General features: G+C 42.4%; 1 protein-coding gene across 1 annotated transcript in view; it reads right to left on the minus strand.

Moving 5' to 3' along the window:
• Positions 1-26632, minus strand: part of SYT9 (synaptotagmin 9) — a gene marked incomplete at both ends in the record, with an annotated part of 138965 nt that overhangs the window by 68680 nt on the left and 43653 nt on the right. Inside the window, 2 exons of the mRNA XM_080913031.1 lie at positions 633-1179; positions 20051-20402. Coding sequence (XP_080769157.1) covers positions 633-1179; positions 20051-20402 — 899 coding nt within the window. The remainder of the gene's footprint in view (positions 1-632; positions 1180-20050; positions 20403-26632) is intronic.

The following is a 26632-nucleotide window of genomic DNA, read 5'->3' on the forward strand; positions in this document are numbered from 1 at the left end:
ATGGAGTAAAAATTTCTCATGGGATCCCCTGGTTTGAAACGTAAACATGGCTACAGATGATCTCTGCCTCTTCTCCTAAACCTGACATGAGATGTAACCTTCTCTAGATCAGTTTTGCCAGCTTTTCAGACTGACTCTCTTACAATTTTAAGTTATGGCTTTTACGTTTAAAATTCCGATGCTAACTCTCCTCAACCACTCCCAAGCTCAGGGCTAAAAATGAGGATCTGACCCTGGAAACACTTTTGAGTCACTAGGAAAACCCAGGCGAGTACTTGGTGTTGTCAGTCAGGCAGTGGACTTTCAGCTGTAGAACACAGTGAACAGGGTGCCATGACCCAGGTAGTACAAACCTGAAACGCTCAAGAAAATGTGAGGAGAAGTAGAGAACAGCCATGTTAGAAGAGAAGCCGGAAAGGGATCCCTTAATAGTTTTAGCAAATTATTCTTGTATATATCGAAGTTAATGCTGTTAAAAACCCATCCCTCCAAAGACACCAGGAGTTTCCAAAGAATAGAAGGACATCAATGTGAATTTTATAGTTTGTTCCCAAATAAAACATGTAAGCAGACTGTTTCCATGGAAACAAAGAAGCAACCCCCTCACCCCAATGAAGGAATGCTAGACTCACGTTGGTGACATACTCGATATCCTTCCAGAGGATGCACTCCCTGGGGAAGTCAGCCAAGTCGAAAAAGTGGTCCACCACCACTTGACCAATCAGGTCATGGCGAGAGAACCGGTCAAAGTCATACACGGAGAAGTGAAGCTTCCGAGCTTCAAGGTCATTGTAAGGAACAGGAAATAAAAACACCTCATCAAATACAGGGTTCAGGGTCTTCCTGTGAACTTTAGTTTGGTGTTTGGTTTTCCGGTCAGGCAACAAGTAGATCTTGACATAAGGATCTGAGGTCCCAGAGAAGTCCTTGGCGGGCAGATTGACAGCCTTGTGGATCTTCACGATGAGCTGTTCCAAGTCACAGTCATATTTTAAAATGAAGTTCAGTTTCCCACAGGCTTTGCTGTTACTTCTCCTCCCGTCATCGTTGTCCAGCGACCTCTGTTTATATAACTCTGGTTTAATTCTACCAATCCCAGTCAGCTGTTCCTGCCTCTGGAGTTGCTGGATATTAAAGTCCGGGTTCGACAGGTTGAGTTGCCTTCGGATGGAGTTATGCCTTAAACGAAGAGCAAGACACAACAGAGTTATAACCCCATTAGCTGCCCATCTTTCAGAGCCCTGTGTCTGGAATGTCGGTGCATTGCTGTATTTTGAGAAGAGCTCATGTCTGTGGCTCCTTTCTTTCTTTTTGGCCTATACTCAGAAGGCTCATCCTGTGGGTAATGTGAGTAAAGCTGTTCCCCAGAGCTTGAGGCTTAAAACTGAGGCCTGGTATTAGACAATGAACTTATGAACATGTGACCCAAGAGCTTTAAAGGTTTTCACGTACTTTCTAAATGGTCTAATGTGCATTAAGGCCTATCTGGCTGGTATGATACCAGGATTTGCACAAACAAGCTCCTTTAAGAAGACAATTATTCATTCACCTTTAGATAATATCCTCAAACCGAAATGTGTTGTGTTAGAAAGAGTGCATCTTTCTCAAGCTAGGTGTGGTGGCTGGTACCCATAATTCTAGCACGTGGGAGGCAGATATAGAAAGATTACCGCTGAACTCAAAGCCAGCCTAAGCTGCAGAGTGAGATGTACCCTTAAAACCAAACCAAACCTACCTTTCTCTAAAGTACATGAAACTTTCAACCTAAGCTTACAGCTTTATCAAGATAGGAAATTTTACTGGTGCAGATAAAATTATTTCATGACAAGAATACAGGTTTTACTACACTAAAGACTTCTGGGACTGGGGTATGTTTGCTTGTAATGTGTCTGTTGTGATTAGTTGCCTGTATTAGCACAAAGACTCTGTTTCCTGTTTTTCATCATTGGTAGTCAACAATCAGGACGTTTCTTTCTAAAAATTTGTGTGTGTGTGTGTGTGTGTGTGTGTGTGTGTGTGTGTGTGTGTGACTAAGGGTGCCCACCAAAGCCAGAAAGAGAGGGTGTTACACCCTCTGATCCATCCAGTGTTACGGGCTTCTGTGAGCCACCCACTGTGGGTGCTGGGAACTAAATTCGAGTCCTCTGAAAGAGCAACAGTGAGGCTTCACTTCTGAAATAAATGTTGTTGGCAAAAACATTAAATATGAGCTATTGTAAATTAGAGGTAATAAATTAAGAAAAGTTAGATACTAATTATAGCAAACCAGACTTTGCTAATGGAGTCAAGTCTTTACCCATAAGCTTTGAGTTAGAAGTTTCTATAATGCTCTCCTTAAATCCTGTTTCTGAGTAGGTCCTTATAAGGAGAGAAATGTGAACATCACACAGAAGGCAGGTTATTTAACTGCTTTTTTATGTGGTGCTAGGGAGAGAGCCCAGGGCCACCCCAATACTACAAAATGCTCTACTAGCTGGATTCTAACATTCTAGCTTTCTCTTCTGCTTTTCACTTTGAGATAAGCTGTCCGAAATTTTCCCTGGATATTCTTAAACTCGGCCTGTGGTCCATCCAAGACCTGAACTTGTGCTCCTCCTGCCTGAGCCTCTGCTAGCCCTACCGGCTGGCACAATCGGTCCTCGCCAACAGCTCAGAATGAGGCCGGTTGCAAAGGTTACTTTTTCTTGTTTTTAACTCAGAGTACACGGTCTGTATGCTAAATAGCCAGTCGATAGCCTGAATTCAAACAGTGTCTCTAGTGGAAAGTGACATGAACAGCGGGAGGGTCTCTGAGGGACTGGTAAACACCAGAAGAAGCAGAGCACGTTGTGCATTTCCTTTCCTCCCATGGGGCTTTATGAAATAATCATGGGGGCATGAGATTAACAGACCCAAAATATGTTTAAAATTCTCCTTTTCATGGCTCAGATGTCATGCTGAGCATCCCTTTTCATCCTAAAATAGCCTCCTGATCACTAATGACCCATACAGTACCTCAAGATTGCTGGCATAGACTGTCACTTGCAATTGTCATACTCAACACAGTCCACACCAAGCAGACATATTCCGGGTACCGAGATTTTCAAACGTACGAAGACTGTGCAGTCTGAAGGCAGCTGCTGCAGATTCTAATTTCTCCCAGAGACATCCACAGTGTTAAAAGTTTCTTTGTATATCTAATGGTTTAGGGGAGGTCAGAAAGGTAGGAAATGCTTTTAAATGACGAAACTGGCTATCCTTTAGCATTTGGGCCGTTCTCTCATTCAGAAGTTGAGCCACTGTGGAGCTAGAACAGAGCATTAAACCTGCTCTGCTGGTCTTTGTGTGCGAGAGGAAATGGCACAGAGCATCAAGCACCTGTGCTTTAGGCAAAAACCAGAAGGGGAGATTGGTACCAGCTCCATCTCTCCCTGTGAATAGTCTTTCTTTTCAAGTTAGATCCAGAGGACGGTACTTCAGTCAAGTCGTTTTATTCCGTTCTAGCTAAGGCCTGGTTAATACTACTAACTGGTCATAGCAGAGAGCATTTTCGGTGCTCTTTAGTTAGTGGTACTGTTTATGCAATAAAGGTGAACTCTTGACAGCCACTGGGTGGCTTTGAGATGTGGGTTCAATCCTCAGCACGACCTAAACCTGGGTATGATGGTGTGTGCCTATCATCCTAACACTCAAGAGGTAGAGGATAGGAAGCTCATAAATTCAAGATCACCCTTGGTTACGTGGCAAGCTGGAGGCCAGTATAGACTACATGAGGTCCCTTCTCAGAGACAGCCACCAAGTGCTTCTACTCAGGACTTGATTCTGATCAAGCAACAACCTTGTGTCTACATCCAGCACTGGGCCCAGTCCCAGTAGACACATTCTAAACAGACTCTGCAGAACAGGCTACCTGCATGTTGTCAGTTCTGGCTGTGGATCCATCACAGCAAAATGCTGTCTGAAGAACTAACCTACGGAGCACATTTTAATTTACATTTAAAATAAATGGAATTGGCTACCTAGCAATGGAACATATTCTGCTTAGCACATTTCCTTGGACACGATATCTGAGAGAGATTAGTATTACACATTTGGCTCTTCAGACTGCCAGAGGTAGAGGGAGTGGGCAGAGGGTATTATGGAGAGATCTGTACTTCAAAGGCAGAAGCATAATCTCATTCTCTGAGAATCCGTGCAAGAAGCCCCTTATTCCAAGTCCCAAAGCAAATTCAGTCAGTAAAATGCTTGCCTGGGACATACTAGAAAGTGAGTTCAGAGGTCTGAGGCTGTGGCTCAGAAGATCTGGGTTTGATTCCTAACACCCACATGGCAGCTAACAACCTTCTATAACTCCAGCTGCAGGAGATACAATACCCTCTTCTGACTTCTTCAGGTACCAGGTGTGCATGTGGTACAGCACACACATACAAACAAACAAAACACTAACATGCATAAAATTAATCTAAAATTAAACTAAATTAGAAAATAGAAAACAATTGAGTTCAACCTACAGAACATGTAATATGTGTGAGTGTGTGTGTGTGTATGTGTATGTGAGAGAGAGTGTGTGTGTGTATGTGTGTCTATGTGTGTGTGTGTGAGAGAGAGAGAGAGAGAGAGAGTGAGTGTGTGTGTGTGTGTGTGTGTGAGAGAGAGAGAAGAGAGAGTGTGTGTGTGTATGTGTGTGTGTGTGTGTCAGAGAGAGAGAGAGAGAGAGAGTGAGTGTGTGTGTGTGTGTGTGTGTGTGTGTGTGTGTGTGTGTGAGTGAAAACCAAAATCTGGGTATGACAAGCACACGTTTGTAATCCCAGCATGGGGAAGGTGGAGACAAGTGTATCCCTGGGGCTCACTGGCCACGCAGCCTGCTGGGTGAAGTCCAGACCAAAGAGAGATCCTGACTCACAAGATGGTAGACAGTGCCTGAGGAACAACAGTTGAGGCTGTCCTCTGACCTATCCATAGACATATGTGCACATGTGTTCGCGCACACACACGTGCACACACACACACACACACACACACACGCTAAATATTCTTCTAAAAATCAACCACAAGTATGAATATTACACAACAGTTTTTCATGTTAATTCCTCTTCACTAAAATTTCTTCCTAGAATTACTAATGGGAAAATAGTTCCTTCTCACTGTAGGATAGTAGACTAAAGTAAAAAGCAAAGATTATAATTGGGCATGACAGTTTGTCTCTGCCTGGGACTTCTTCCAGGGGGCATTGAGAGTTTATTGACATTGTGTGTGTGTGTGTGTGTGTGTGCGCACGCGCAAGTATGTCTATCCCTGTTACATATATATCTCTGCTTCTCTGTGGTGTACAAGTGTATCTCTGTGTGTCTCTGTGTGTGCATGTGTCTCTGTATGTATGCCTGTGTGTACATGTGTGTCTTTGTGTCTGTGCAGCACACACATAGAATAGAGAAGTCCAAAAGAGTAAAAAAAAAAAAAAAATCAAAACCAGTGTAACTCACAAGTTCGCTGCATAACTGTTAGCTAGCACTCTGTGTGCTGAGAAATCAGAGCAGGGTGGCTGCCCCTGGCACTCAAGGGAGACAATGAGGTCGAGGAAATGTAAAGTCATTATCCCATAGCTCTCACAGGCTTTTCAGATGGAGGTAGGAGGAAAGGGCAAGTCTGAAGTAAAAGAAGAAAGACAGAGACCAGGGCTATGGCCAGCACACTCCCCTCCAGTGCTGTATGCAAGATGGTCCTCGGGGAGGGCCTGGAATTCTAGTGTCTCTGAGTGACAATGTGACATTGAATGACTGTGGGGAGGAGGAATTTGTCTAAAACACAGTATGCTACTTTCTGAGTAGGTGTGGGGAGTCCTGTACTCTCGGGATTTAATGTACACAATGAATGAAAAGAGATAAGGGGGCTGGAGAGATTGTTCCCAGGTTAAAAGCACTCGTTAAGCTTGAAGAGGACCCAGTGATGTTCCTAGGACCCACGTTGTAACTCACAACCATCTCAATCCAATTCCAGGGGTGCCAACACCCTCTTCTGTCTGTAAGTACCAAACATGTGTATAATGTACATATATATGTGGAAGCAAACATTCATGACATAAAACAACCTAAATTTACAAAAAATGAAACACACAGGCATGCATACACACACATGCACATGTGTACATGTATACACACACACACACACACACACACAGGAAAAGGTAAATTCCAAGGACAATTGGGTCAGGAAATTCAAAGACACCATCCTCTGTAAATAAGCCACACCCTAGTGCTGGCTCTGAGAAGCTGGCTGCCAGCATTGCAGCTTTCTGGTTTCCCCAGCTCCCATTCTCTCAGGGTCAGAAGATGTTGTTTCTTTTCATGGAGGAGCCAAGGAAAAGAGCTTTAAGGCTGCCCTGGGCCATTCCAGACCCGAGTTCAATCTGGAAGAAGTCTGGGTTCAAAGATACTTAACATCAAAGACCTCAACATAAAACAAGACACACTAAATCTAACAGAAGAGAAAGTGAGGAAGAGCCTTGATTGCATTGGTTGGTATAGGAGACAACTTCCTGAACACAACACTAATGGCTCTAAGATCAACAACTGATAGATGGGACCTCAGAAACTGAAGAGCTTCTTTTCTGTAAGACAGAAGACAACACCAATAAAACAAAATGGCAGCCTACAGATTGGGAAAAGATCTTCACTAACCCTACATCCAGCAGAGTGCTAATATCCAAAATATATAACAAATAAATTGTGTTATATAGAAGACACCAACAATCCAAATAAGCCAATTTTAAAAATGGAGTACAGAGCTTAAAAGAGAATTTTCAACAGGGGAATCTCAAATGGCTGAGAAGCACTTTAAAAAATGCTCAATGTCCTTTGTCATCAATGAAATGCAAATCAAAACGACTCTGAGATTTCTTCTTATGCCCATCAGAATGGCTAAGATAAAAAAACTCAAGAGGCAGCATACACTGCTGAGGACTAGAACAAGGGGAACACTCCTCCATTGCTGGTGGGAATGAAAACTGGTGAAATCACTTTGAAAATCAACTTGGACAGTTTCTCAGAAAACTAGGACTAGACTGACCTCAAGACTCAGCTATACCACTCTTGGGCATATACCCCAAAGATGCCACCACTATACCACAGGGACATTTGATCAACTATATTCACGGAGGCTTTATTCATAATAGCCAGAAGCTAGAAACAACCATGATGTCCCTCAACTGAAGAGTGGATAAAGAAAAGGTGGAACATCTAGACAATGGAATACTATTCAGCTATTAAAAACAAAGAAGATATCGTGAATTTGCAGGCAAATGGATGGAACTTGATGTTATCATCTTGAGTGAGATAACCCAGAGCCAGAAAGACATGAATGGTATATACTCAGCTATAAGTGGACATTAGCCATCAACTACAGGACAACCATATTACAACCCACAGACCCAAAGAAATAAAGGTAATAAGGAGGTCCCAAGGGAGCATACAAGAATATCACTCAGAAGGGGAAACTAGTCACTGGAGATGGCCATCAGGTGTGGGGAGGAGAAAGGAAGAGGGCTGGGAGAACAGAAATTGGCAGTGGTAGAGGCATCTCTGGTGATGAACTTGGAGGCCTGGGACTAGGGATGATACTGGGAATCTATGGGAGTAACCCTACTTGAGATTCCTGCTAGAGGGGGATACAGAGACTGAAGTGACCACCTCCTATAGCCAGGAAGAACTTCCAGAGGAAGGGGGGGAACACCAATTCATCCACAAAACCTTCAACCACAAATCTGTCTTGCAGAGATAAAGATGAAGCAGGGACTAAAAGAACGGCTAATCAAAGACTGCCCCAACTTGAGACCCATCCTATGTAAGGGAGCCAACCTCTGATGCTATTAATGATACTCTGCTAGAGTTGCAGACAGGAACCTAGCATAACTGTTCCCTGGGAGGTTTCATCCAACAGCAGATGGGGCAGATGCAAAGACCCACATCCAAATAGCAGGTGGATCCCAGGGAGTCTTATGAAAGAGTGGGGGATAGACGTGAACAAGTCGAAGGGGTCAAGGACACCAGAAGACCCACAGAGTCAACTAATCTGGACCCATAGGGTCTCACAGAGCCTAGGTCACCATCAGAGAACATGCAGGAGCTGGACCTAGGTCCCTCTACACATATATAGCAAATGCAGAGCTTGGACTTCATGGAGTTCTCTTATCAGTGGTCGGGGTTGGGGGGAGGGAGGGAGCTTCTCTGTCCCTGTTCTCTTCCATTGGATCCTTTTCCTTCTCCCTACCTGGACTACCTGGTTGGGCCTCAGTAAGAGAGGGTGTCCCTAGTCTTGTTGGAACTAGATGTCCCTAGTTAGTGTGGTACAGGGAGTGGGATGGGGGTGGGGGGGCACTCTTCTTTCTCTAAGAAGTTGGGGAGGAGGCAATAGAGGAATATTTGTAAGGGTGGGACTGGGAAGAGGGGAGGGATGGGACTTTGATTGGGATGTGAGGTGAATTAAAAATTAAGTAAATAAAAATTATTTTTTAATAAGATCTTTAACACAGCATATAGAGCAGTTTTCCTGCAATACACTTACACACTTTCATGTCTGAAGGATTCTGAGCTTTGGGCTCAGTCCCATCCCCAGGGCAGAATGGGAAAGGACAGGAGAAGGAGCCCAAGGACAAAGGGGCTTTTCTCCTTTCCCTTTTCTCTAAAGTAAATTAACCAGCTCCATCTCTAGGATCAGTCCCTGAAGTATTAACCCCAATGACAAGAGTTTCCATTAGATCTTAAGAAAGGAGATAGGATTTACTACAATTCTCAGCAGATGAGAATGTGGACAGACAGACAACCAGTGGACTGAGAGATGAAGAAAACCAGTCTGGTCCAGGACTTGGAGTTAACAGCTGGCCTGGCAGGGAAAGCCACAGTTCTCCAGGGTTTCTAAAGCGCAGCAGGTGGGATTCTTACAGGCTAGAGTCTGGAAATAGAATGAATAAAAATGCTCTGGCCCAGGACATTTTTAAGGAAGAGATGAAAATTGAGCCTCTTTGTCCCCTCTGTATTCTCCTCCAAAATGACACTGGGGGACTTCAATAGGAAAACAACTAAATTCTCATCATGGCCCAAGCTCTCTGAAGGATGTTCACCTCTCTGGCCAAATTCCTGATGCCAAGCCATCCAGGGCTTAGGACCCTGAGCATGCTTTCCATTTCAGGTTTCCTGTTCACCCTCGGATGAGTACACGCTCCACCCCATTCTCCTCTGAGACTTTGTGATGGCGAGAACAGAGTTGGCTTGTTCTCAACCAGACAGACAAGGGATGTCCTGGACAGGGGGAGACACAGCGACACCCTGCAAGGGAAGGAGGAAGTGGTGATCTGAGACTGTAGAGTGAGGTTATGAAGAAGGAGTTTGCTTGGAACCAGCAGAGGAGTTGGGTTAAGTGCAACTAGATACACAGATGTGTGGCTTGTTCCCAAGTCACCTCAGTGCCACTTCCAAATACATTTCCCTTTCTTAGTAACTCTGATCAACAATCTCTCTCCATTCCCAGCTGTACTGGGATTACACCTGTGGACTGAATTAGTTCCCACTCCTGGGCTTTACCAACCCCATGGATCTTCTTACCAGATTAACCTCTAAGGAGGACTTGGTTGTTTCAACCTGTGTGATTGGGACTCTTCTTTGGGGTCTTTGAGGGGAGGGACATGTTTTCTTTGCCTGTTAAAAAAAAAAACATTGGTACCCACTACAGAATTTTCCACACAGCAGATGCTTAATACAAATGTTTAGAGTAAATACATTACTGCCATGGCTGTAACAACTTCTCATAATTAAAATCAGAAATCATGCATTTAAATATAATTTCAGGGTTTCAAGGGAATTCAGAGAGGTCTGGGTAACCTCCATTTTCAACCTTACCCACTTATTAAAATCTAAAGAAATAACTAAGAGTAATACAAACTCTTTTTGTTCTCAATATGAAAATAGGGCTTAATAGAAACCTGCCATTCAGAGCTGGGGATACAAGCCAGTGTGCCAAAGCATTTACCTAGCATGTGTGAGACTCTGGGTTCTATCCCAGCCACAAAACTAAGACATCAATCTCAGGGCTCTTGCTGGGGATCCAAAGGTAAAGGCTTTCTTCGTCTTCAGTCCCTATTAGTGGGTTGCCATGACTAGACAGATTGCTCACCTCACAGATAAGGTCAAAAAGCCTGCATGGGAGGCTCTTAATTCCCACACCATTTTAGGCCCTACATAGTCTATATAATTCTGACCTTTTGCCACCCTTGTCAGAAAATAAAAGAAATGTGGCCTGCCACTGGACAGTGCATTCTGTCAGCCATTCACATAAGGGAAGGCTGCCATTCCTGGAACTGTACCAAGCACTAGACACAGAAAAAGAAAACAAAAAAACCAAAATAAAACAAAAACAAAAACAAACAAACAAAAAAAAAAAACCAGACAGCTGGGTGCTTGGAAGAGCTTCAGGAGGACATCACATCCTAAGTGGAGGGGTGAGTCAACTTCGTGTGCCCACTGTCTACCCTGGGAGAGGCCACCCCAGAACTGTCACAGCGCAGGTGACGGTGCTGCCTGGGAATGCACACTTCCGGCCCAAGGCCAGACTAGGCCCAGTTGCACCAGGACTGGGCTCTGCCATTAGAACTCACATCCTACTCAGAGAGACAAACACCCAGGAACAACCTCCCTCTGGAGACCACAGGCCCACAGAACCATAAGAGAGACACACTCCAGTAAAAGACAACAAAATCACCTAAGGTCACCTGTAACAAGGTGGCAAGAGGCAAGCACAAGACTGTAAGAAACAGAAACCAAGACAACCTGGCAACATCAGAACCCAGTTCTCCCATGACTGCACATAGTGGATATCCCAACTCACCAGAAAAACAAGATTTACACTTAAAATCATACTTCATGATGGTAATGGAGATCTTTAAGAAGCACATAAATAACACACTTAAAAATTACAGGAGAACATACATAAACAAATAAAAGTCCTTAAGGAAGAAACACAAAAATCACTTAAAGAGCTAAAGGAAAGCACAACCAAACAGGTGAAGGAACTGAAAACAAAAATAGAAACAATAAAGAAATCACAGAAGGAAACAACCCTGAAGTTGGAAAACCTAAAAAAGACATCGAGAGTCATAGATGCTAGCATCACCAACAGAATATAAGAGATAGAAAAGAGAATCTCAGGAGCAGAACATAGACATTGACACAACAGAGAAAATGCAAAAATGAAAAAGATTCTAGCCTAAAACATCCAGGAAATCCAGGACACAATAAGACCAAACCTAAGGATAATAGGTATAGAAGAGAGCGAGGACACACAAATGAAAGGCCCAGTAAATCTTCAACAAAATCATAGAAGAAAACTTCCCTAACCTAAGAAAAGAGATACAAGAACATACAAGAAGCCTACAGAACCCCAAATAGATTGGACCGAAATGAAACTCTTCTCAACATATAATAGTCAAAATAACAAACGCTCAAAATAAAGACAGAATACTAAAAGCAGTAAGAGAAAACGGACAGGTAACATATAAAGGCAGACCAATAAGAATTACACCAGATTTTTCAACAGCGACTATGAAAGCTAGAAGATCCTGGACTGATATCATACAGACCTATGGGAACACAAGTTCCAGCCCAGGTTACTATATCCAGCACAACTCTCAATCACCATAGATGGAGAAACCAAGATATTCCAGGACAAAAACAAATTTACACATTATCTGTCCACAAATCCAGCCCTACAGAGAATAGTAGATAGAAAACTGCACCACAAAGGGGAAAACTTCATAGGAAAATCAAGAAACTAATGCTCTTGCAACAAATACCAAAGAAAAAGAACACACTAACATAACTCTACCTGTAACAACAAAAATTGCTGGAAACAACATTCACTATTCCTTAATATCCCTTAACATCAATGGAATTAATTCCCCAATAAAAAGACTTAGACTATCAGACTGGATTCGTAAACAGGATCCAGTATTTTGCTGCATACAGGAAACTCATCTCAGCAACAAAGACAGGCACTACCTCAGAGTAAAAGGTTGGGGGAAAAAATTTCCAAGCAAATGGTCCCAAGAATCAAGCTGGAATAGCCATCCTAATATTGAATAAAATAGATTTTCAACCAAAAGTCATCAAACAAGTCAAGGAAGGACACTTTTTACTCATCAAAGAAAAAAGAATCAATCAAGATGAACTCTCAATCATGAACATTGATGCTCCAAATACAAGAGCGCCCATATTCATAAAAGAAACCCTATTAAAGCTCAGAGCATATATTATACAACACACAATAATAGTGGGAGACTATAACACCGCACTCTCATCAATGAACAGATCATGGATGCAAAAACTGAACAAACACACACTGAACCTAACAGACATACACTGAAACTAATAGAAGTTATGAAACAAATGGATTTAACAGATAGCTATAGAATATTTCATCCTAAAACAAAATAATATACCTTCTTCTCAGAACCTCATGGCACCTTCTCCAAAATTGACCATATACCCAGGCACAAAACAGGCCTCAACAGATACAAGAAGATGGAAATAATCTCTTGCATTCTATCAGATCACCATGAACTAAAGCTAGGCTTGAATAATATAACAAAAGCAACAAAACACTCTCATACACATAAAAGCTAAAGAATGCTCTACTCAATGATAGCTTGGTCGAAAAAGAAATAAAGAAAGAAATCAAAGACTTTTCAGAATTTAAGGAAAATGAAGGCACAACATACCCAAACTTATGGGATACAATGAAAGCAGTGCTAAGAGGAAAACTCATAGTGCTAAGCACCTCCAAAAAGAAACGGGAGAAAGCAAACATTAACAGCTTGACAGCACAACTGGAAGCTATAGAACAAAAAGAAGCAGATACACCCAAGAGGAGTAGACGGCAGGAAATAATCAAACTCAGAGCTAAAATCAACCACATAGAAACAAAAAGAACTATACAAAGAATCAACAAAATCAAGAGCTGGTTCTTTGAGAAAATCAACAAGGTTGATAAAACCTTAGCCAGACTAACGAGAGGGTGCAGAAAGAGTATCAAAATGACAAAATCAGAAACGAAAGGGGAGACATAACAACAGAAACTGAGGAAATTCAGGAAATCATCATATCCTACTACAAAAGCCTAGACCAGGTACCAAAGTTAAATCGGATCATATAAAACATATAAACAGCTCCATAATCCCTAAAGAAATAGAAGCAGCCATCAAAAACATCCCAACAAAAAAAGCCCAGGACTTGATGGGCTTAGTGCAGAATTCTATCAGACCTTCACAGACCTAATATAAATACTCTCCAAACTATTCCACAAAATAGAAACAGAGGGAATAATACCCAACTCATTCTTCGAAGCCACAATTATGCTCATTCCTAAACCACACAAAGACCCTACAAAGAGAACTTTAGACGAATTTCCCTCATAAACACTGATGTAAAAATACTCAATAAAATTCTTGCAAACTGAATCCAATACATCAAAACAAACATTAACCATGACCAAGTAGGTTTCATCCATGGGATGCAAGGATGGTTCAATATACAAAAATCCATCAATGTCATCTACTGTATAAGCAAACTCAAAGAAAGAAATTCACTTGATTATCTCTCTAGATGCTGAGAAAACATTTTACAAAATTCAACATACCTTCATCTTAAAAGTCTTGGAAAGGTCAGGTATTCAAGGCCCATATTTAAGCATAGTAAAAGCAATATACAGCAAACCAGCAGCCAACATCAAACTAAACAGTAAGAAAATTGAAGCAATCCCACTAAAATAAGGGACTACATAAGGCTGTCCACTCTCTCCCTACCTATTCAATATAGCACTGGAAGTACTAGCCAGAGCAATCAGACAGCAAAAAGAAGTCAGAGGGATACAAATTGGAAAGGAAGAAGTGAAAATATCACTATTTGCAGATGATATGATAGTATACTTAAGTGACCCCAAAATTCCACCAGAGAACATTTACAGCTGATAAACAACTTCAGCAAAGTGGCTGGATATAAAATTAACTCAAATAAATCAGTAGCTTTCCTCTACTCAAAGGACAAACAGGCTGAGAAAGAAATTAGAAAATTGACACCTTTCACAATAGTCACATAGAATATAAAATACCATGAGGTGACCCTAACCCAGCAAGTGAAGGATATGTATGACAAGAACTTCAAGTGTCTGAAGAAGGAAATTGAAAAAGACCTCAGAAGATGGAAAGATCTTCCATGCTCATATTGGAAGGATCAACTTTGTAATAATGGCCATCTTGCCTAAGGTAATCTATAAATTCAATGCAATTCCCATCAAAATTTCAACTCAATTCTTCATAGAGTTAGAAAAAGCAATTTGGAATAATAAAATACACAGGATAGCAAAAACCATTCTCAACATAAAAAACTTCTGGGGGAATCACGATCCCTGACCTCAAGCTGTATTACAGATCATTTGTGATAAAAATTGCCTGGTATTTGTACAAAGACAGGCAGGTAGACCAATGGAATAGAACTGAAGACACAGAAATGAACCCCCACACCTAGGATCACTTGATCTTTGACAAAGGAGCTAAAAACATTCAATGGAAAAAGGAAAACCTCTTCAACAAATGTTGATGGTTCAACTGGCAGTCAGGATGCAGAAGTTGCAAATCGATCCCTCCTTATCTCCTTGTACAAAGCTCAAGTGGATCAAAGACCTCCACATAAAACCACGTAATACTAATCTGAAACTAATAGAACAGAAAGTGGGGAAGAGCTTAGAACACATAGGCACAGGGTAAAATTTCCTGAACAGAACACCAATGGCTTATGCTTTAAGATCAAGAATTGACAAACGGGACCTCATAAAATAGCAAAGTTTCTGTAAGGCAAAGGACATTGTCAATAGGAAAAAATGGCAACCAACAGATTGGGAAAAGATCTTTACCAATCCTACATCAATAGAGGGCTAGTATCCAATATATACAAAGTTAGACTCTAGAAAGTCAAATAATCCTATTTAATATGGAGTACAAAGCTAAACAAAGACTTTTCAACTGAGGAATATTGAATGGCTGAGAAGCACCTAAAGAAATGCTCAAAATCCCTAGTCATCAGGGAAATGCAAATCAAAACAACCCTAAGATTCCACCTCACACCAGTCAGAATGGCTAAAATCAAAAACTCAGGTGACAGCAGATGCTGGAGAGGATGTGGAGAAAGAGGAACACTCCTCCACTGTTGGTAGAGTTGTAAACTGGTACAACCACTCTGGAAATCAGTCTGGCGGTTCCTCAAAAAATTAAACATTAGTACTACCTGAGGACCCTATACCACTCCTGGGCATAGACCCAAAAGTAGCTCTAACATCTAACAAGGACACATGCTCAACAATGTTCATAGCAGCCTTATTTATAATAGCCAGAAGAATCCAGATGTCCTTCAACATAGGAATGAATACAGAAAATGTGGTACTTTTACACAATGGAGTACTACTCAGCTATTAAAAACAATGACTTCATGAAATTCTTAGGCAAATGGATGGAATTTGAATCTATTATCCTGAGTAAGGAAACCAAGTCACAAAAGAACACTCATGGTATGTACTCACTTATAAGCGGATACCAGCCCAAAAAGCTTGGAATACCCAAAAAACCATCCACAGAACTTATCAAGCTCAAAAAGAAGGAAGACCAGAATGTGGATGCCTCAGTCCTTCTTAAAAGGGAGAACAAAACAGGGAAAAAATACAAAGTCAAATAGAGGAACAGGGATTGAAAAAAAAAAGATCTACAGAGACTGCCTCACCTGGAGAACCACCCCATATACAGCCACCAAACCCAAGCACCATTGCTGATGCGAAGAAATGTTTACTGGCAGTAACCAGACATGGATGTCTCCTCAGAGGCTCTGCCAGAGTCATATAAATACAGACGAGGATGCTTGCAGCTAAACATCAGACTGAACTCAGGGACCTCAATGAAAGAGGTAGAGAAAGGACTGAAGGAGCTGAAAGGTTTGCAACCTCATGGGAAGAACAACATCATCAACAGCCAAGGCACTGAGGTGGAGAGGGTGATTGGGAGAGGGAGCACCTTCATGGAAGCAAGTTGAGGGGGAGGAGGGAGAGGAGTGGAAGGAAAAGGGTATAACATTTGAAATGTAAATCCAGAAAATAACCAATAAAATTGAAAAAAGGAAACAAAACAGACATAGATCTTTGCACTTACAGAACAGTCTAGAGGAAAGTACAGGAACAAAGCAAATGAATGGTAACTTGGGAACACAGTCAAATGTTATGAAGGAGTGACAACAAAACCTGAGTTGGGAGACAGTAGAGCTGTGGTCCTCAACCCTCCTACTGCTGCGACACTGTAACACAGTTCTTCATGTTGTGGTGACCCCAATCATAAAATTTTTTTCATTGCTACTTCATAACTGTAATTTTGCTACTGTGATAAATTGCTACTGATATGCAGGATATCTGATATGTAGTTCCTGCAAAACATTCATTTGAACCCAAAGGGGTCATGACCCACAGATTGAGAACGGTGGCAGTAGAGGACAGAACACAGTGGGGTGTCTGAGTCACCTGAGAAGAGATTAGACTAGGACATAATATTGCAAAGGCAAGTAGGAAGGGTCAGAATAGAAGGAACAGCGTCTGTGGCTGAGGGAACACACAGCCTGACTCTAGGCAAGAACAGGCTCAGACACTACAGGGAGCCAGGGAGGCACGTGAAACAGCTGAGTGCACAGGGATATCTGCTGAGTACAAGTCAGCCTCTAGAGTTGTGCACCATAGTGGCCCCAGCACAAGGGAAAGCTATGCCGATAGATAATGGGCCTTCACAGAGCTGAGGAGGAAGAGTTAGGTGTGACCAGTTAGGTTGCTATTTAGTCAAGAAACTTGTGGCTTAAATAAACTTGGACCTTCATTATGAGGCATGCCTCATGAAACAAGATTAGACAGAATTTTGAGCTCCTTCTACTTCGGGGGTCCAGGAAGTTTCATATATTTAAGATTTCTTAGAAAGCTCTGATATTAAAAAATTCTGAGAAAAGTAAGATTCCACAATTTAGGCAATGTTGGAATCATACATTGGTGGTAGTGCATGAGATAAACAGGTGATTTACAACTCCCCAGGGAAAGTGCACCCACGACACACTTTCTCCCTCTCCCCTTCCCTGTGTGTGTGTGTGTGTGTGTGTGTGTGTGTGTGTGTGTGTGTACACATTCTAACAAAACACTTGCTAATGAGTTTGAGGATCAGTGTATGACACACTGCTAGAGAAAGATGCATTTCCAGGGAGAACCCACGGAACTAGTTAGTAGTAATTTAGGTGTGATTGGTTTAAATCCACAATAATGCAAACTGTTAATACTGGGTCGAGTGCAGCTGAAAAGCATTTAAATTACTAATGGCAGTTCAGCTGTTACTGAACCCAATTTTCACTGTTTGAAAGATAATTTAATTGCACATCTTAAAATCCAAAATAATCTGAATATAAAATGCACCCTAGGGGATTAGTCCTTTATTATTCTCCTTTTTATTTCTACTGAATTTCCACAAATCTTTGTGAAGCCAACAACGAATTTTCTCTTTTAAATACATTTCTTTATACATAGTCTAATATTTTTTCTATGAGAAATACTGTAATAGTTAGAGACATCATTGGTAGCAGTTTGCTAGAGTTATAGGGCAGGATGCACCGATCAAACCTAATAAAAAACTGCTTTTGTTCTTCTCTCATGTATTACATCCTGACTTCAGTTTCCCCTAGCTCCCGTCTCCCAAATCTCCGCTGCCCCTGCTGCTCCTCTCCTTCAGAACCCCCAAATTATATTACCCACCCCTTTCAGAAAAGAGCAGCCTCCCCTCCCCCCAGGAACATCAACCAAACACAGTGTAACAATCTAGAAGATTAGACACCACCACATCAAGACTGGGCCAGGCAACCCAGTAGGGGGAGAAGGATCCCACAGGAAGGCAAAGGAGTCAGGGTCAGCCTCCACTCCCACCGTTAGGGTTTCCACAAGAACAGCAAGCTACTCGGTCATAACATATGTGAAGATCAGGTATAGGCCATACCAATCAGACAAATGGGTCAGTAAGAAGACCATTTGTATCACTCTGTCTCTGAGAGAGCAGAATGGAAAGCAACTGAGACACCTTCAGGAACGAGCCCCATGAAAGGCTTCGGGCCTCAGGGGACGCTAAAACCATCTTACTATAAGTCTGTCCCACTGTGTGAACTCTGGTCATCCGAAGAGAAATCCTACTGATAAAATCTGAGGATTTCCTGCACATCAAATGGCAGCCAACCAGCCGCTTCCTTAAGGACTACTGAAAGTTTTGCTCTTTGATACAGAACTGGAAATAATGCTAAAGTAAGTTTCTAGAGAAAAATAAAACTACAAACTGTCATACTGTATCACACTTAATGAGATTGAGCACAGTCTCTAGGATAAACTCCACTGTCATTCCTTTTCTAGAAAATACAAAGATCATTTAAAAAACCTGCACTATGCCCATATTTATAATAACAATTGCATGTTATTCTTCTGGCCATAACTCAAGCAAATACTTTCACTTTAAAAAAGGCTGATTCCTGTGTCTTTTTTCGCCCTAGAATATCTTGCTAAAATTAGGTTTTCTATCCAGTGATTAGAACAGGTTGCTTAACCTCAGATTAACCTTGGCACATATAGCCTTGGCATTTTGGAGGAGGTGTGCCTCTACCTCGGCCTACAGCCTCAGCATCTTGGGAGAGCTACATTTCATTGGCAGTGGCAATGGAAACAGCCATGGGGAAGGCAGAACGGCAGTACCACCCCTGCAAATCTGTGTAGTGAGAGTTTGGGTTTCTTAAAAAACCCACTTAGCTTATGTAAATATGCTTTTTGTTTTAATCCCAGGTGTGGGCTGAGTAGCTGCTTCCCAGCAGGTGATTCTGATTTTGCCTTGTGCAAGTGCAGGGGCGTGATTTTTGCCAGCTGCAGAGTTTAACTCTGGTATACATGGGAGAGCCCCAAAGAGGGCCTGTGGAAGCTGCTGCCACTGGCTCCTGCTGCTGCACTTGGTCAAGTGGCCTTGAGCAAAGAGATGAGCAGAGTCAGAAAGATCCTGAAGTGAACTTGCCCCATGGAACCCAATGTCCCGATCAGCAGGAAGTAACCCAAAGAGGTCTACACCCCCTTTCCCTCTCACCTTCATTCTCTCCTACCTTGCTGAGTGGTTGGAAGGGACTGGGGTGGACTAAGGGTTGGAAGGGAGGTAGAGATATAAGAACCCAGTAAAATAGCTAAACAAACGTGAGAGCAATCTGTGTGAGTGCGCATAGCCATTCCACGCTCAGAACCACTCCTGAGTCAGCACTTCTACTACCCCTCTGTTACAGAGACTGAGACGGACATGCGTGCAGGCATGGGACCTGTTCCACGCCACATATGTAAGTAAAGCAGTTCTTCACACCCCAGAGCCCACTGATTTTTAACCACTAAGCCATTATTCACCTACCGCTTAAGAACAAACAAAACATACAATCAAAACCCCACTCCTAGTACCTGCAGCTGCTACAAAGCCTGAGGGCACACACTTCCATGTTGTGGGATCTGAAGAATGCTAGCATAGATAAGAGGTGACGTGAGTCCATTTTACGGCTTTGGGACGACCCGTGAGAAAAGTAGCTAAAAGCTCAGATTCTGGTATCCAAATCCTGACCAGGGTGTACACTAACATACATCCTTCATCATTTCTAAATTTCTCTTACTGTATAATCAAAATAACAGTACCTATGTCAGAACAGTAAACTACACAAAAATAATAAATAAACGATGTGGGGGCAATGTCAATCGTAACTTTTCCGGACTCCGTGGAAAATAAGCTGAGCTCTAGAACGAGGTCCAGCAAAGAGCCACAGAGTTTCCCCGTTTTCATGTTTCTGGGACCGAGTGGCCATCTATCTAACCACCTGATTCTCAGCTAGTCAGAACCACCACTGGCAAGCGAGGGAGAAAGAGCGGCCCCTGCTTTGCATTCATAAAGCAAGGGGCATTAACTGACCGAGCTGACGGTGTTGGCTCTGTGACTTGTCGCTGCACACGGACGGCATGGGCACAGTTCTCCTGGCCACCCGGCTGGGTGGAGAGGGGAATGTCGGGGGAAGTGTGGCTGATCTTCATGGAGGAGTCAGGGCAGGGTGTGGGTGGGTCTAGGAAGTCCTCGCTGTTCTCCTGCTCATTTGTCTCTGTGTCAGTGTAGTTAAGAGGCTCCTGGTTGTTGTCTTTGCTACCGGAGAACAGGCCTCGCTCTCGCCACGGAACCCAGCACAGTTTCCAAGACACGAAAAGAGAGACACCAAAGAGGGCAAGACCACAGGCAGTAACCACGAGCGTTAGCAGGCTCACAGAGATATCTGCAAAGAAGAAAAAGAAAGAGTCAGTGCGATGATGTCGCCCACGGCCACCCACTGTGCAGTCCTTGCAGAATGATGATTGCATCCACATGTTCTGAAGGACCTGACTCTGTAGGCCAGGCTGGGAGACGCAGCGGTGACACCTGACAGTAAGGATTCAGACACAAACCAGAGGCTCCAAGAGCAAAGGGAGAAAGTTGTGCAAGTCGTGACTAGAAACAACAAAACACTGCCGATTAAAAGGTACTCTGAGTCAAATGAGACTCTATCCTACAGGATGCACCTAGCATTAAGGTTTTTCTGAGAAGGGAACTTTTACCTGTCTTTTGAAAGTACCGTACCATCTCAAAGAACCATACAACTTAGAAACTAAACCATGTTTTCTTTCTCTTAAGTTTTTTTAAGGGTCTAAGTTCACGTGTTTATTGGGCTTTGTAGCATCAAGAGTACCTGCTACTTAGGTCTTCAGAAACCAGACAGACTGGCACAGTCCGAGTTTCCCCCAGTTTCATGAGCAAAAAAAATGTGTTTGGACACGGACACACACACACACACACACACACACACACACACACACACACGCCAAGTGGAGAAAGCAGTCAGTATGTGGTAAACCATCAGGCCGATTATCACAGCGAGGGCACAGGTTTAGCTGCTGAAGAGATCCAGACAGCCATGAGCTACCCCACACAAGAAGAGAAAGGCTCTCCCACCCACTCCTCTCATCCCTGACATGAGGCAACCATAAAGAACATCCAATACCTGCGCTTCAACATACAACGTGGGAGAAAGAATGGGCTTCAGTTGCCAGAAGGAAATCCTACACTGACGGCAAAACCGAAGCCAGAGCCACAGAGGAGGTCTGCAGGCGTAGCATGGAGGGTCGGGGGCAAGGAGACCAGCAGGGAATGACGGTGACTGTATGTGGATCGAGGTGCCACAGCCATGTGGTGTTCACAGCCATGCTCATACCTTTTACAGTAGAATCTACTGTCCACCAGGTTCCTTCCTCGGGGTAGGGTCAGGGAGACTGAAGTATGAATGTCCTCTCATGCCTGACACCACTGTTTTAAAGGATTCCCCTACATGTCCCTTCTATGTCCCAGGACCCCCAAACTCTTCCCAGGTTTCTCCCATACTGGTCATTTTTAAAAAAATCTGCACTGATCCCCTCAGCATATTCTGAATGTCTATTGTGTGACAGGCAGTATGCTAGGCTTCGCAGACACAGAGGGAGGACAGACTTCATACCTTCATATTCTGGAGAAATATAAAGGTCCAGTGTTTATAAGTGACTTGTGACAAGTTATGTTCATGCTAAATCATGTAGGACCTACACCACTTATCCACTGAATAAAACTGAACAACTATCAGCCAAGTTTTCCACCATGACTGATTGTTCTTACAAAACGATAACAGTTTCGTCAGGAAAATTGCTCTTGAGAGGAGCCGGCCGCCGGGCTGCTGAAGGATCACACAGATATCCCCAATGTCTCCCAGTCAATATTTGTTGTGGTAAAATGCTATCACATTTCTGCTTGTCACACTGAGATTCCTGGTTCAGTGTGGCAACTGAGCTCAAAAATCTTTCAATCTTTTTTTTATGAACAATAACAGCATCACTAAGTCACGTGGAGGAATTTCTAGAACTGTTGTAGAAAAGCCAATCAGTGCCAAACACTTCTGACTAACCAGTAAAACTGACAAGTAAAGGGGCATTAATCAAACCAAAAATGAAAAAAAAAGCCCAGGCACGGGGCTGGGGACATGGCTTAGATGTGCAAAGTCCAGGGCTAGATCCGCATCACTGCATAGATCAAGCATGGTGGCACATGGATCTGGGGTAGGAGGATCGGGAGTTCAAAGTCATCCCTGGCTATGTAGTGAGTTTAAGGTTGGTTTGGAATGCCCAGACCTCAAAAAAAAAAAAAAAAAAAAAACAATCCCAGGAGAGAGGTGGGGGAGCAGGTAGTGCAGTTGGTGGAAGCCAAGCATAGGTACAATGGTATCGTGCTTCATAGAGCCCCACTGTGCTTGGTCAGTGAAGAAGGTGTGGCCTCGGGCTCCACTTGGCTGTGATTCTGCACATAGTGGAGTCTCTATTGGTGCATACTTCTACAACAGCTGGCTGGGGCCACTGTGGCTGGCATAGCAAACATCAGCCCCCAGCCCCCAGTCCACATAGTCTAATCTGTATATTATACAGGCTATACATAGTAGTGGAATCTCTTAACACATTATGCACTCCACATGTAGGCAAAACTTCTTCATGAACTCCTGTAGCTTTGTCCCGACAAACTCTGTAAGGAGAGCAGTTGCAAAGGCTGGAGAGGGGCATGATGGGAGACAATACTATTCACTCTTGCCTGATACAATACACTTCTCCATGGAAATCAGTTTAAATCAGAATTCTCTGTATTGGGCTGGGGCACTGACTAGTTCCAACAACATAAAATTAGCCAGCACAGATGATCTACCCGGGGGGGGGGGGGTGCTTTTGAGCTCTGACCTAGTGTGTGAGAGTAAGAACTATCACGTCAGGGCTGATCTTCAAGCCTCTGTGCCCTAAAAAATAACTTAAGGTACAAGCTCCAAGTCTAGAATGAGGGATGGATTTAACCCTGACCACAGCCTGTGTCAGAGTTGCAATTGAGACACAGATCCATGATTAACATCTAAAGAGTTGATGCTTTGAGTCTCTACAATCTTAAAAGAATGTGTTGTCATGGCAAAAAGTTGGCTAATACATATGACCATAGAAATTGCTGTCAAAAGCTGGGATGATTTAAAGAAAAGCAGAGGGTTATATTATAATAACCACACAAGGATAAGGCTGTTGACCCTGGATTGTCCAAGGTAAGCTATGACATATGGTTATCTAGACTTAGGAATTTAATGAGGCACTGGAGAAATGGCTCAACAATTAAGAATGATTGCCCTGCAATCATGAGGATAATATTCTGGATCTCAACACACATTTAGAAAGCCAGGCATCCTATGCACATCTCTGATCTAGTTGAGGGTGAAGAAAAGGGCTTCCTTGCTTGCTGAGAAAACATGATGCCCAGGTTTGATGAAAGAGTGGCACAAAGGAATAAACAGAGAGTAATAGAGGAACAGCCATCTTCTTCTGGTCTCTACACACATGCACACGTACATATAAGTAAGTGCACGTACACACACACAAATAAATAAATAATTCAACATGAAAAATCAGGTATAGTGGAACACGCATCTACTTGCTGTACTCAGGAAATAGAAGCAAGAGGAACATCATAGTTACATACTAGTCTAATCTATTTGGCAGGTTTCAGGGTAGCCTATTTATCAATCAATCAATCAATCAATCAATCAATCAATCCCATATACACCCTGAGCTCACTTGTCTTAGCATACTACCTCTCAGGATTTCACTAGACAACATGTCAGATAACACAAAGCCTGACCCACATTTACTAGTAATCATCAGGCCTCTGACCCAGTTCATAACAACTGCAACAATGACTTCTAGGCTATGCTATCCAAAAAAACAGCTTGCTCGTAATTCCAGTCGTGGAGCAAGAAGCATGAAAGGAGAGCACCTGTCTACCTAAACACTTGGTGCCAAGCATTTCCAAGAATCCCTGGCACAGGTATGACATTTGATGAAGCTCACCTGCAGCCACTTGCTGTGCAATCCTTGAATTATGGAAGGGTAGTCTATGGCCTATAAACTCTGGAGGTTGCTAAAGTCTTATAGATTTTGTGTGCGTGTGTGTGTCTGTGCATGTGTGTGTGTGTGTGTGTGTGTGTGTGAGTGTAGTCATTACAAACAGCAAGAGTATATTTTTTGTATTTACACAAAGACACCAGGTGAGTTAACAGCATTTCAGAACCCCTACCAGGATGCTAGAAAGCAACAGTGGCCTGCGTGACCTCAGCAGCCTCCAGTGTAATCATCTGAGTGTCTGTTACCAACAGCTCAATGTGTCCTCTAGACACTGTGCTTTTCTCTCTTACCAAAAAGAAGTATCTTTCAAAAAACAATCTCTATGTGTACTCCCATCTCATAACGACCTCAGCAAAGGGCTGTGGGGATGGGAGAGTCAGCCTAGAGTTGCAGAATACTTTTAAAGAGGTAATTTATTTCTCAAGTTAGGTGGTAGATATGTGAACAATTGCTTTATAAGCTTTAAATTGCATATATATATATATATATATTCATTACACACATTCATTAGCATTTAGGCATATATTTTAAAGATGGAAAAATAATAATAAAATATGAGATGTATTTTCTAAATAGTAAGAACAGTATAATTTGTTCTTTTGTCTATGGGTCAAAAAATATATATATCAGGTGACAATTCAGGTCTTGAAAGAGGCAAATGCTACAGTTCCTTGAAGGCTGGAAGAGAAACAAGCAGGAGGCTGTTTATGAAAACGTAGTAAGAGCTCGGTGGTATTTTCTTGAGGACACAATGCCCTGAAACTAGGTCTTAACCACTGCATACAATGTACTTTAATGGTGTGTTCATGCTCACCAGACAAAATGCTGTAACACCGAATCCCAGCTAAACAAGTGCAATTCTAAAGAACAGCTGAAACATCTTCAAAGGTGGCAAGTATTGTAGGCCAATGAGAAAAGGGCCTGGTCATTCACCAGTTGTGTATGGTCTAAGAAACAACAACCATTATCTTAGTTAGTTTTTTATTGCTGGGATAAAACACCAAGCAATTTATAAAAGAAAACATAAAATCTGGCTTAGAATCAGGATTAGAATCCATGATGCAAAGGAACAGCTGAGAACTTACATTTTGATCCCCAAGTAGATCTCCAAGTGAAGAGATATGAATGGAATAAGTCTTTTGAAACCCAAAACCTGTCTCCCAGTGACACGCCTCCTCCAGTAAGGCCACACTTCCTACTCCATCACAAACAGTTCTACAAACTGGGAACCAAGTATTCAAACATGTGAGCCTGTGGGGGCCATACTCATTCCAACTACTACAGGATCGAAGAATCAATCAATTGAACCAAATAGGAAGATCAGCAGCTCAAAGGACACCAGTCAAGCTGAAATGGTCAATTCATTTCTGTATGGAGATTTATAAAATAGTAGTGTAGATTAAAAAACATGGCTGAAACAGTAACCAGCAAAGAGGACCCTGGAGATCCCATCTGACCAGGGAATAAAAATAAGGAAATTCCCAAAATAGAAGAAATACTCAGCAACATTAGAGCTAAGAAACTTGGTTAAAGGTAAAACCTAAACCATCACCACCAGAAGCAGTAGCTGCAGCAGATACGACAACAACAGTGCCTCAGAAATACAAGCAACGATGGAGGGTGTTTCCCCCTTAAAGATCTAGTATTTAAAATTGCTGAGAGGCTAAGACACAGAAAATGGAAGCAAATTTCATCCAAGGGAGATAGTGTTCCTTCAAACTGAAGAAGTGGGTGGAGATCCACTCAGCACTGGGACACAATACTTGGATTGTAGATGTTTTTTATTGTGACATTGAAAAACACAAAGATAAGAGAAAGCCATAAAGCTAAGATAAAAATAACAAAGAACCAGGACTCAGTGAGTAAAGCCACCTGCTATGCACAATGCCGTACGTTCAGATTGCCAGCACACATGTAAAAGCTAGATGTGGTCATGCGCATCAGTAACCTAGCACTGAGGGGATGAAGATAACCAGATCCCCAGCTCACTGGCCAGGGAGTCTAGTGGATCAGTGAACTCCAGGTCAGGAGAGACCCTGTCTGAAGTAGAGAGCGACAACAGACTCCAACCAACATCAAACTACCTATGGTTCCCCCCCCCACACTAATTAAAACACTAAGAAACCAGACCCATAATCAGACATATAGAAACGATATACAAGGAAATGCATAAAAATTTCTGAAAGAAAAGAAAGCTATATTCAACATAAAAATTTCTACCCAAATATGTTATTGATTAAGCGTATAAGGGTTCAAGAAACATTTCTAGAACTGGATGACGTCAGAAGGATACTTCCACACATGCACCGTGGAAGCCCCTTATAGATGACTGTAGGAAATGAAAATGAAACATATATACAGAGAAGTTTTCACTCAGTGCAAGAGACCTGAAAATGAAAACCACAGCACTGGGCAACAATCCGGAGAAGACTCAAGTCCTACCTGTAGCAATGACCTGTGTGAGCATAAAGTATACTACCTAGTTAGCAAATGTATGGAACGAGGAATGTGTGGAGCAGAA

This window comes from Micromys minutus (genome assembly GCF_963924665.1).
Source record: "Micromys minutus genome assembly, chromosome: 2".
Lineage (NCBI taxonomy): Eukaryota > Metazoa > Chordata > Mammalia > Rodentia > Muridae > Micromys > Micromys minutus.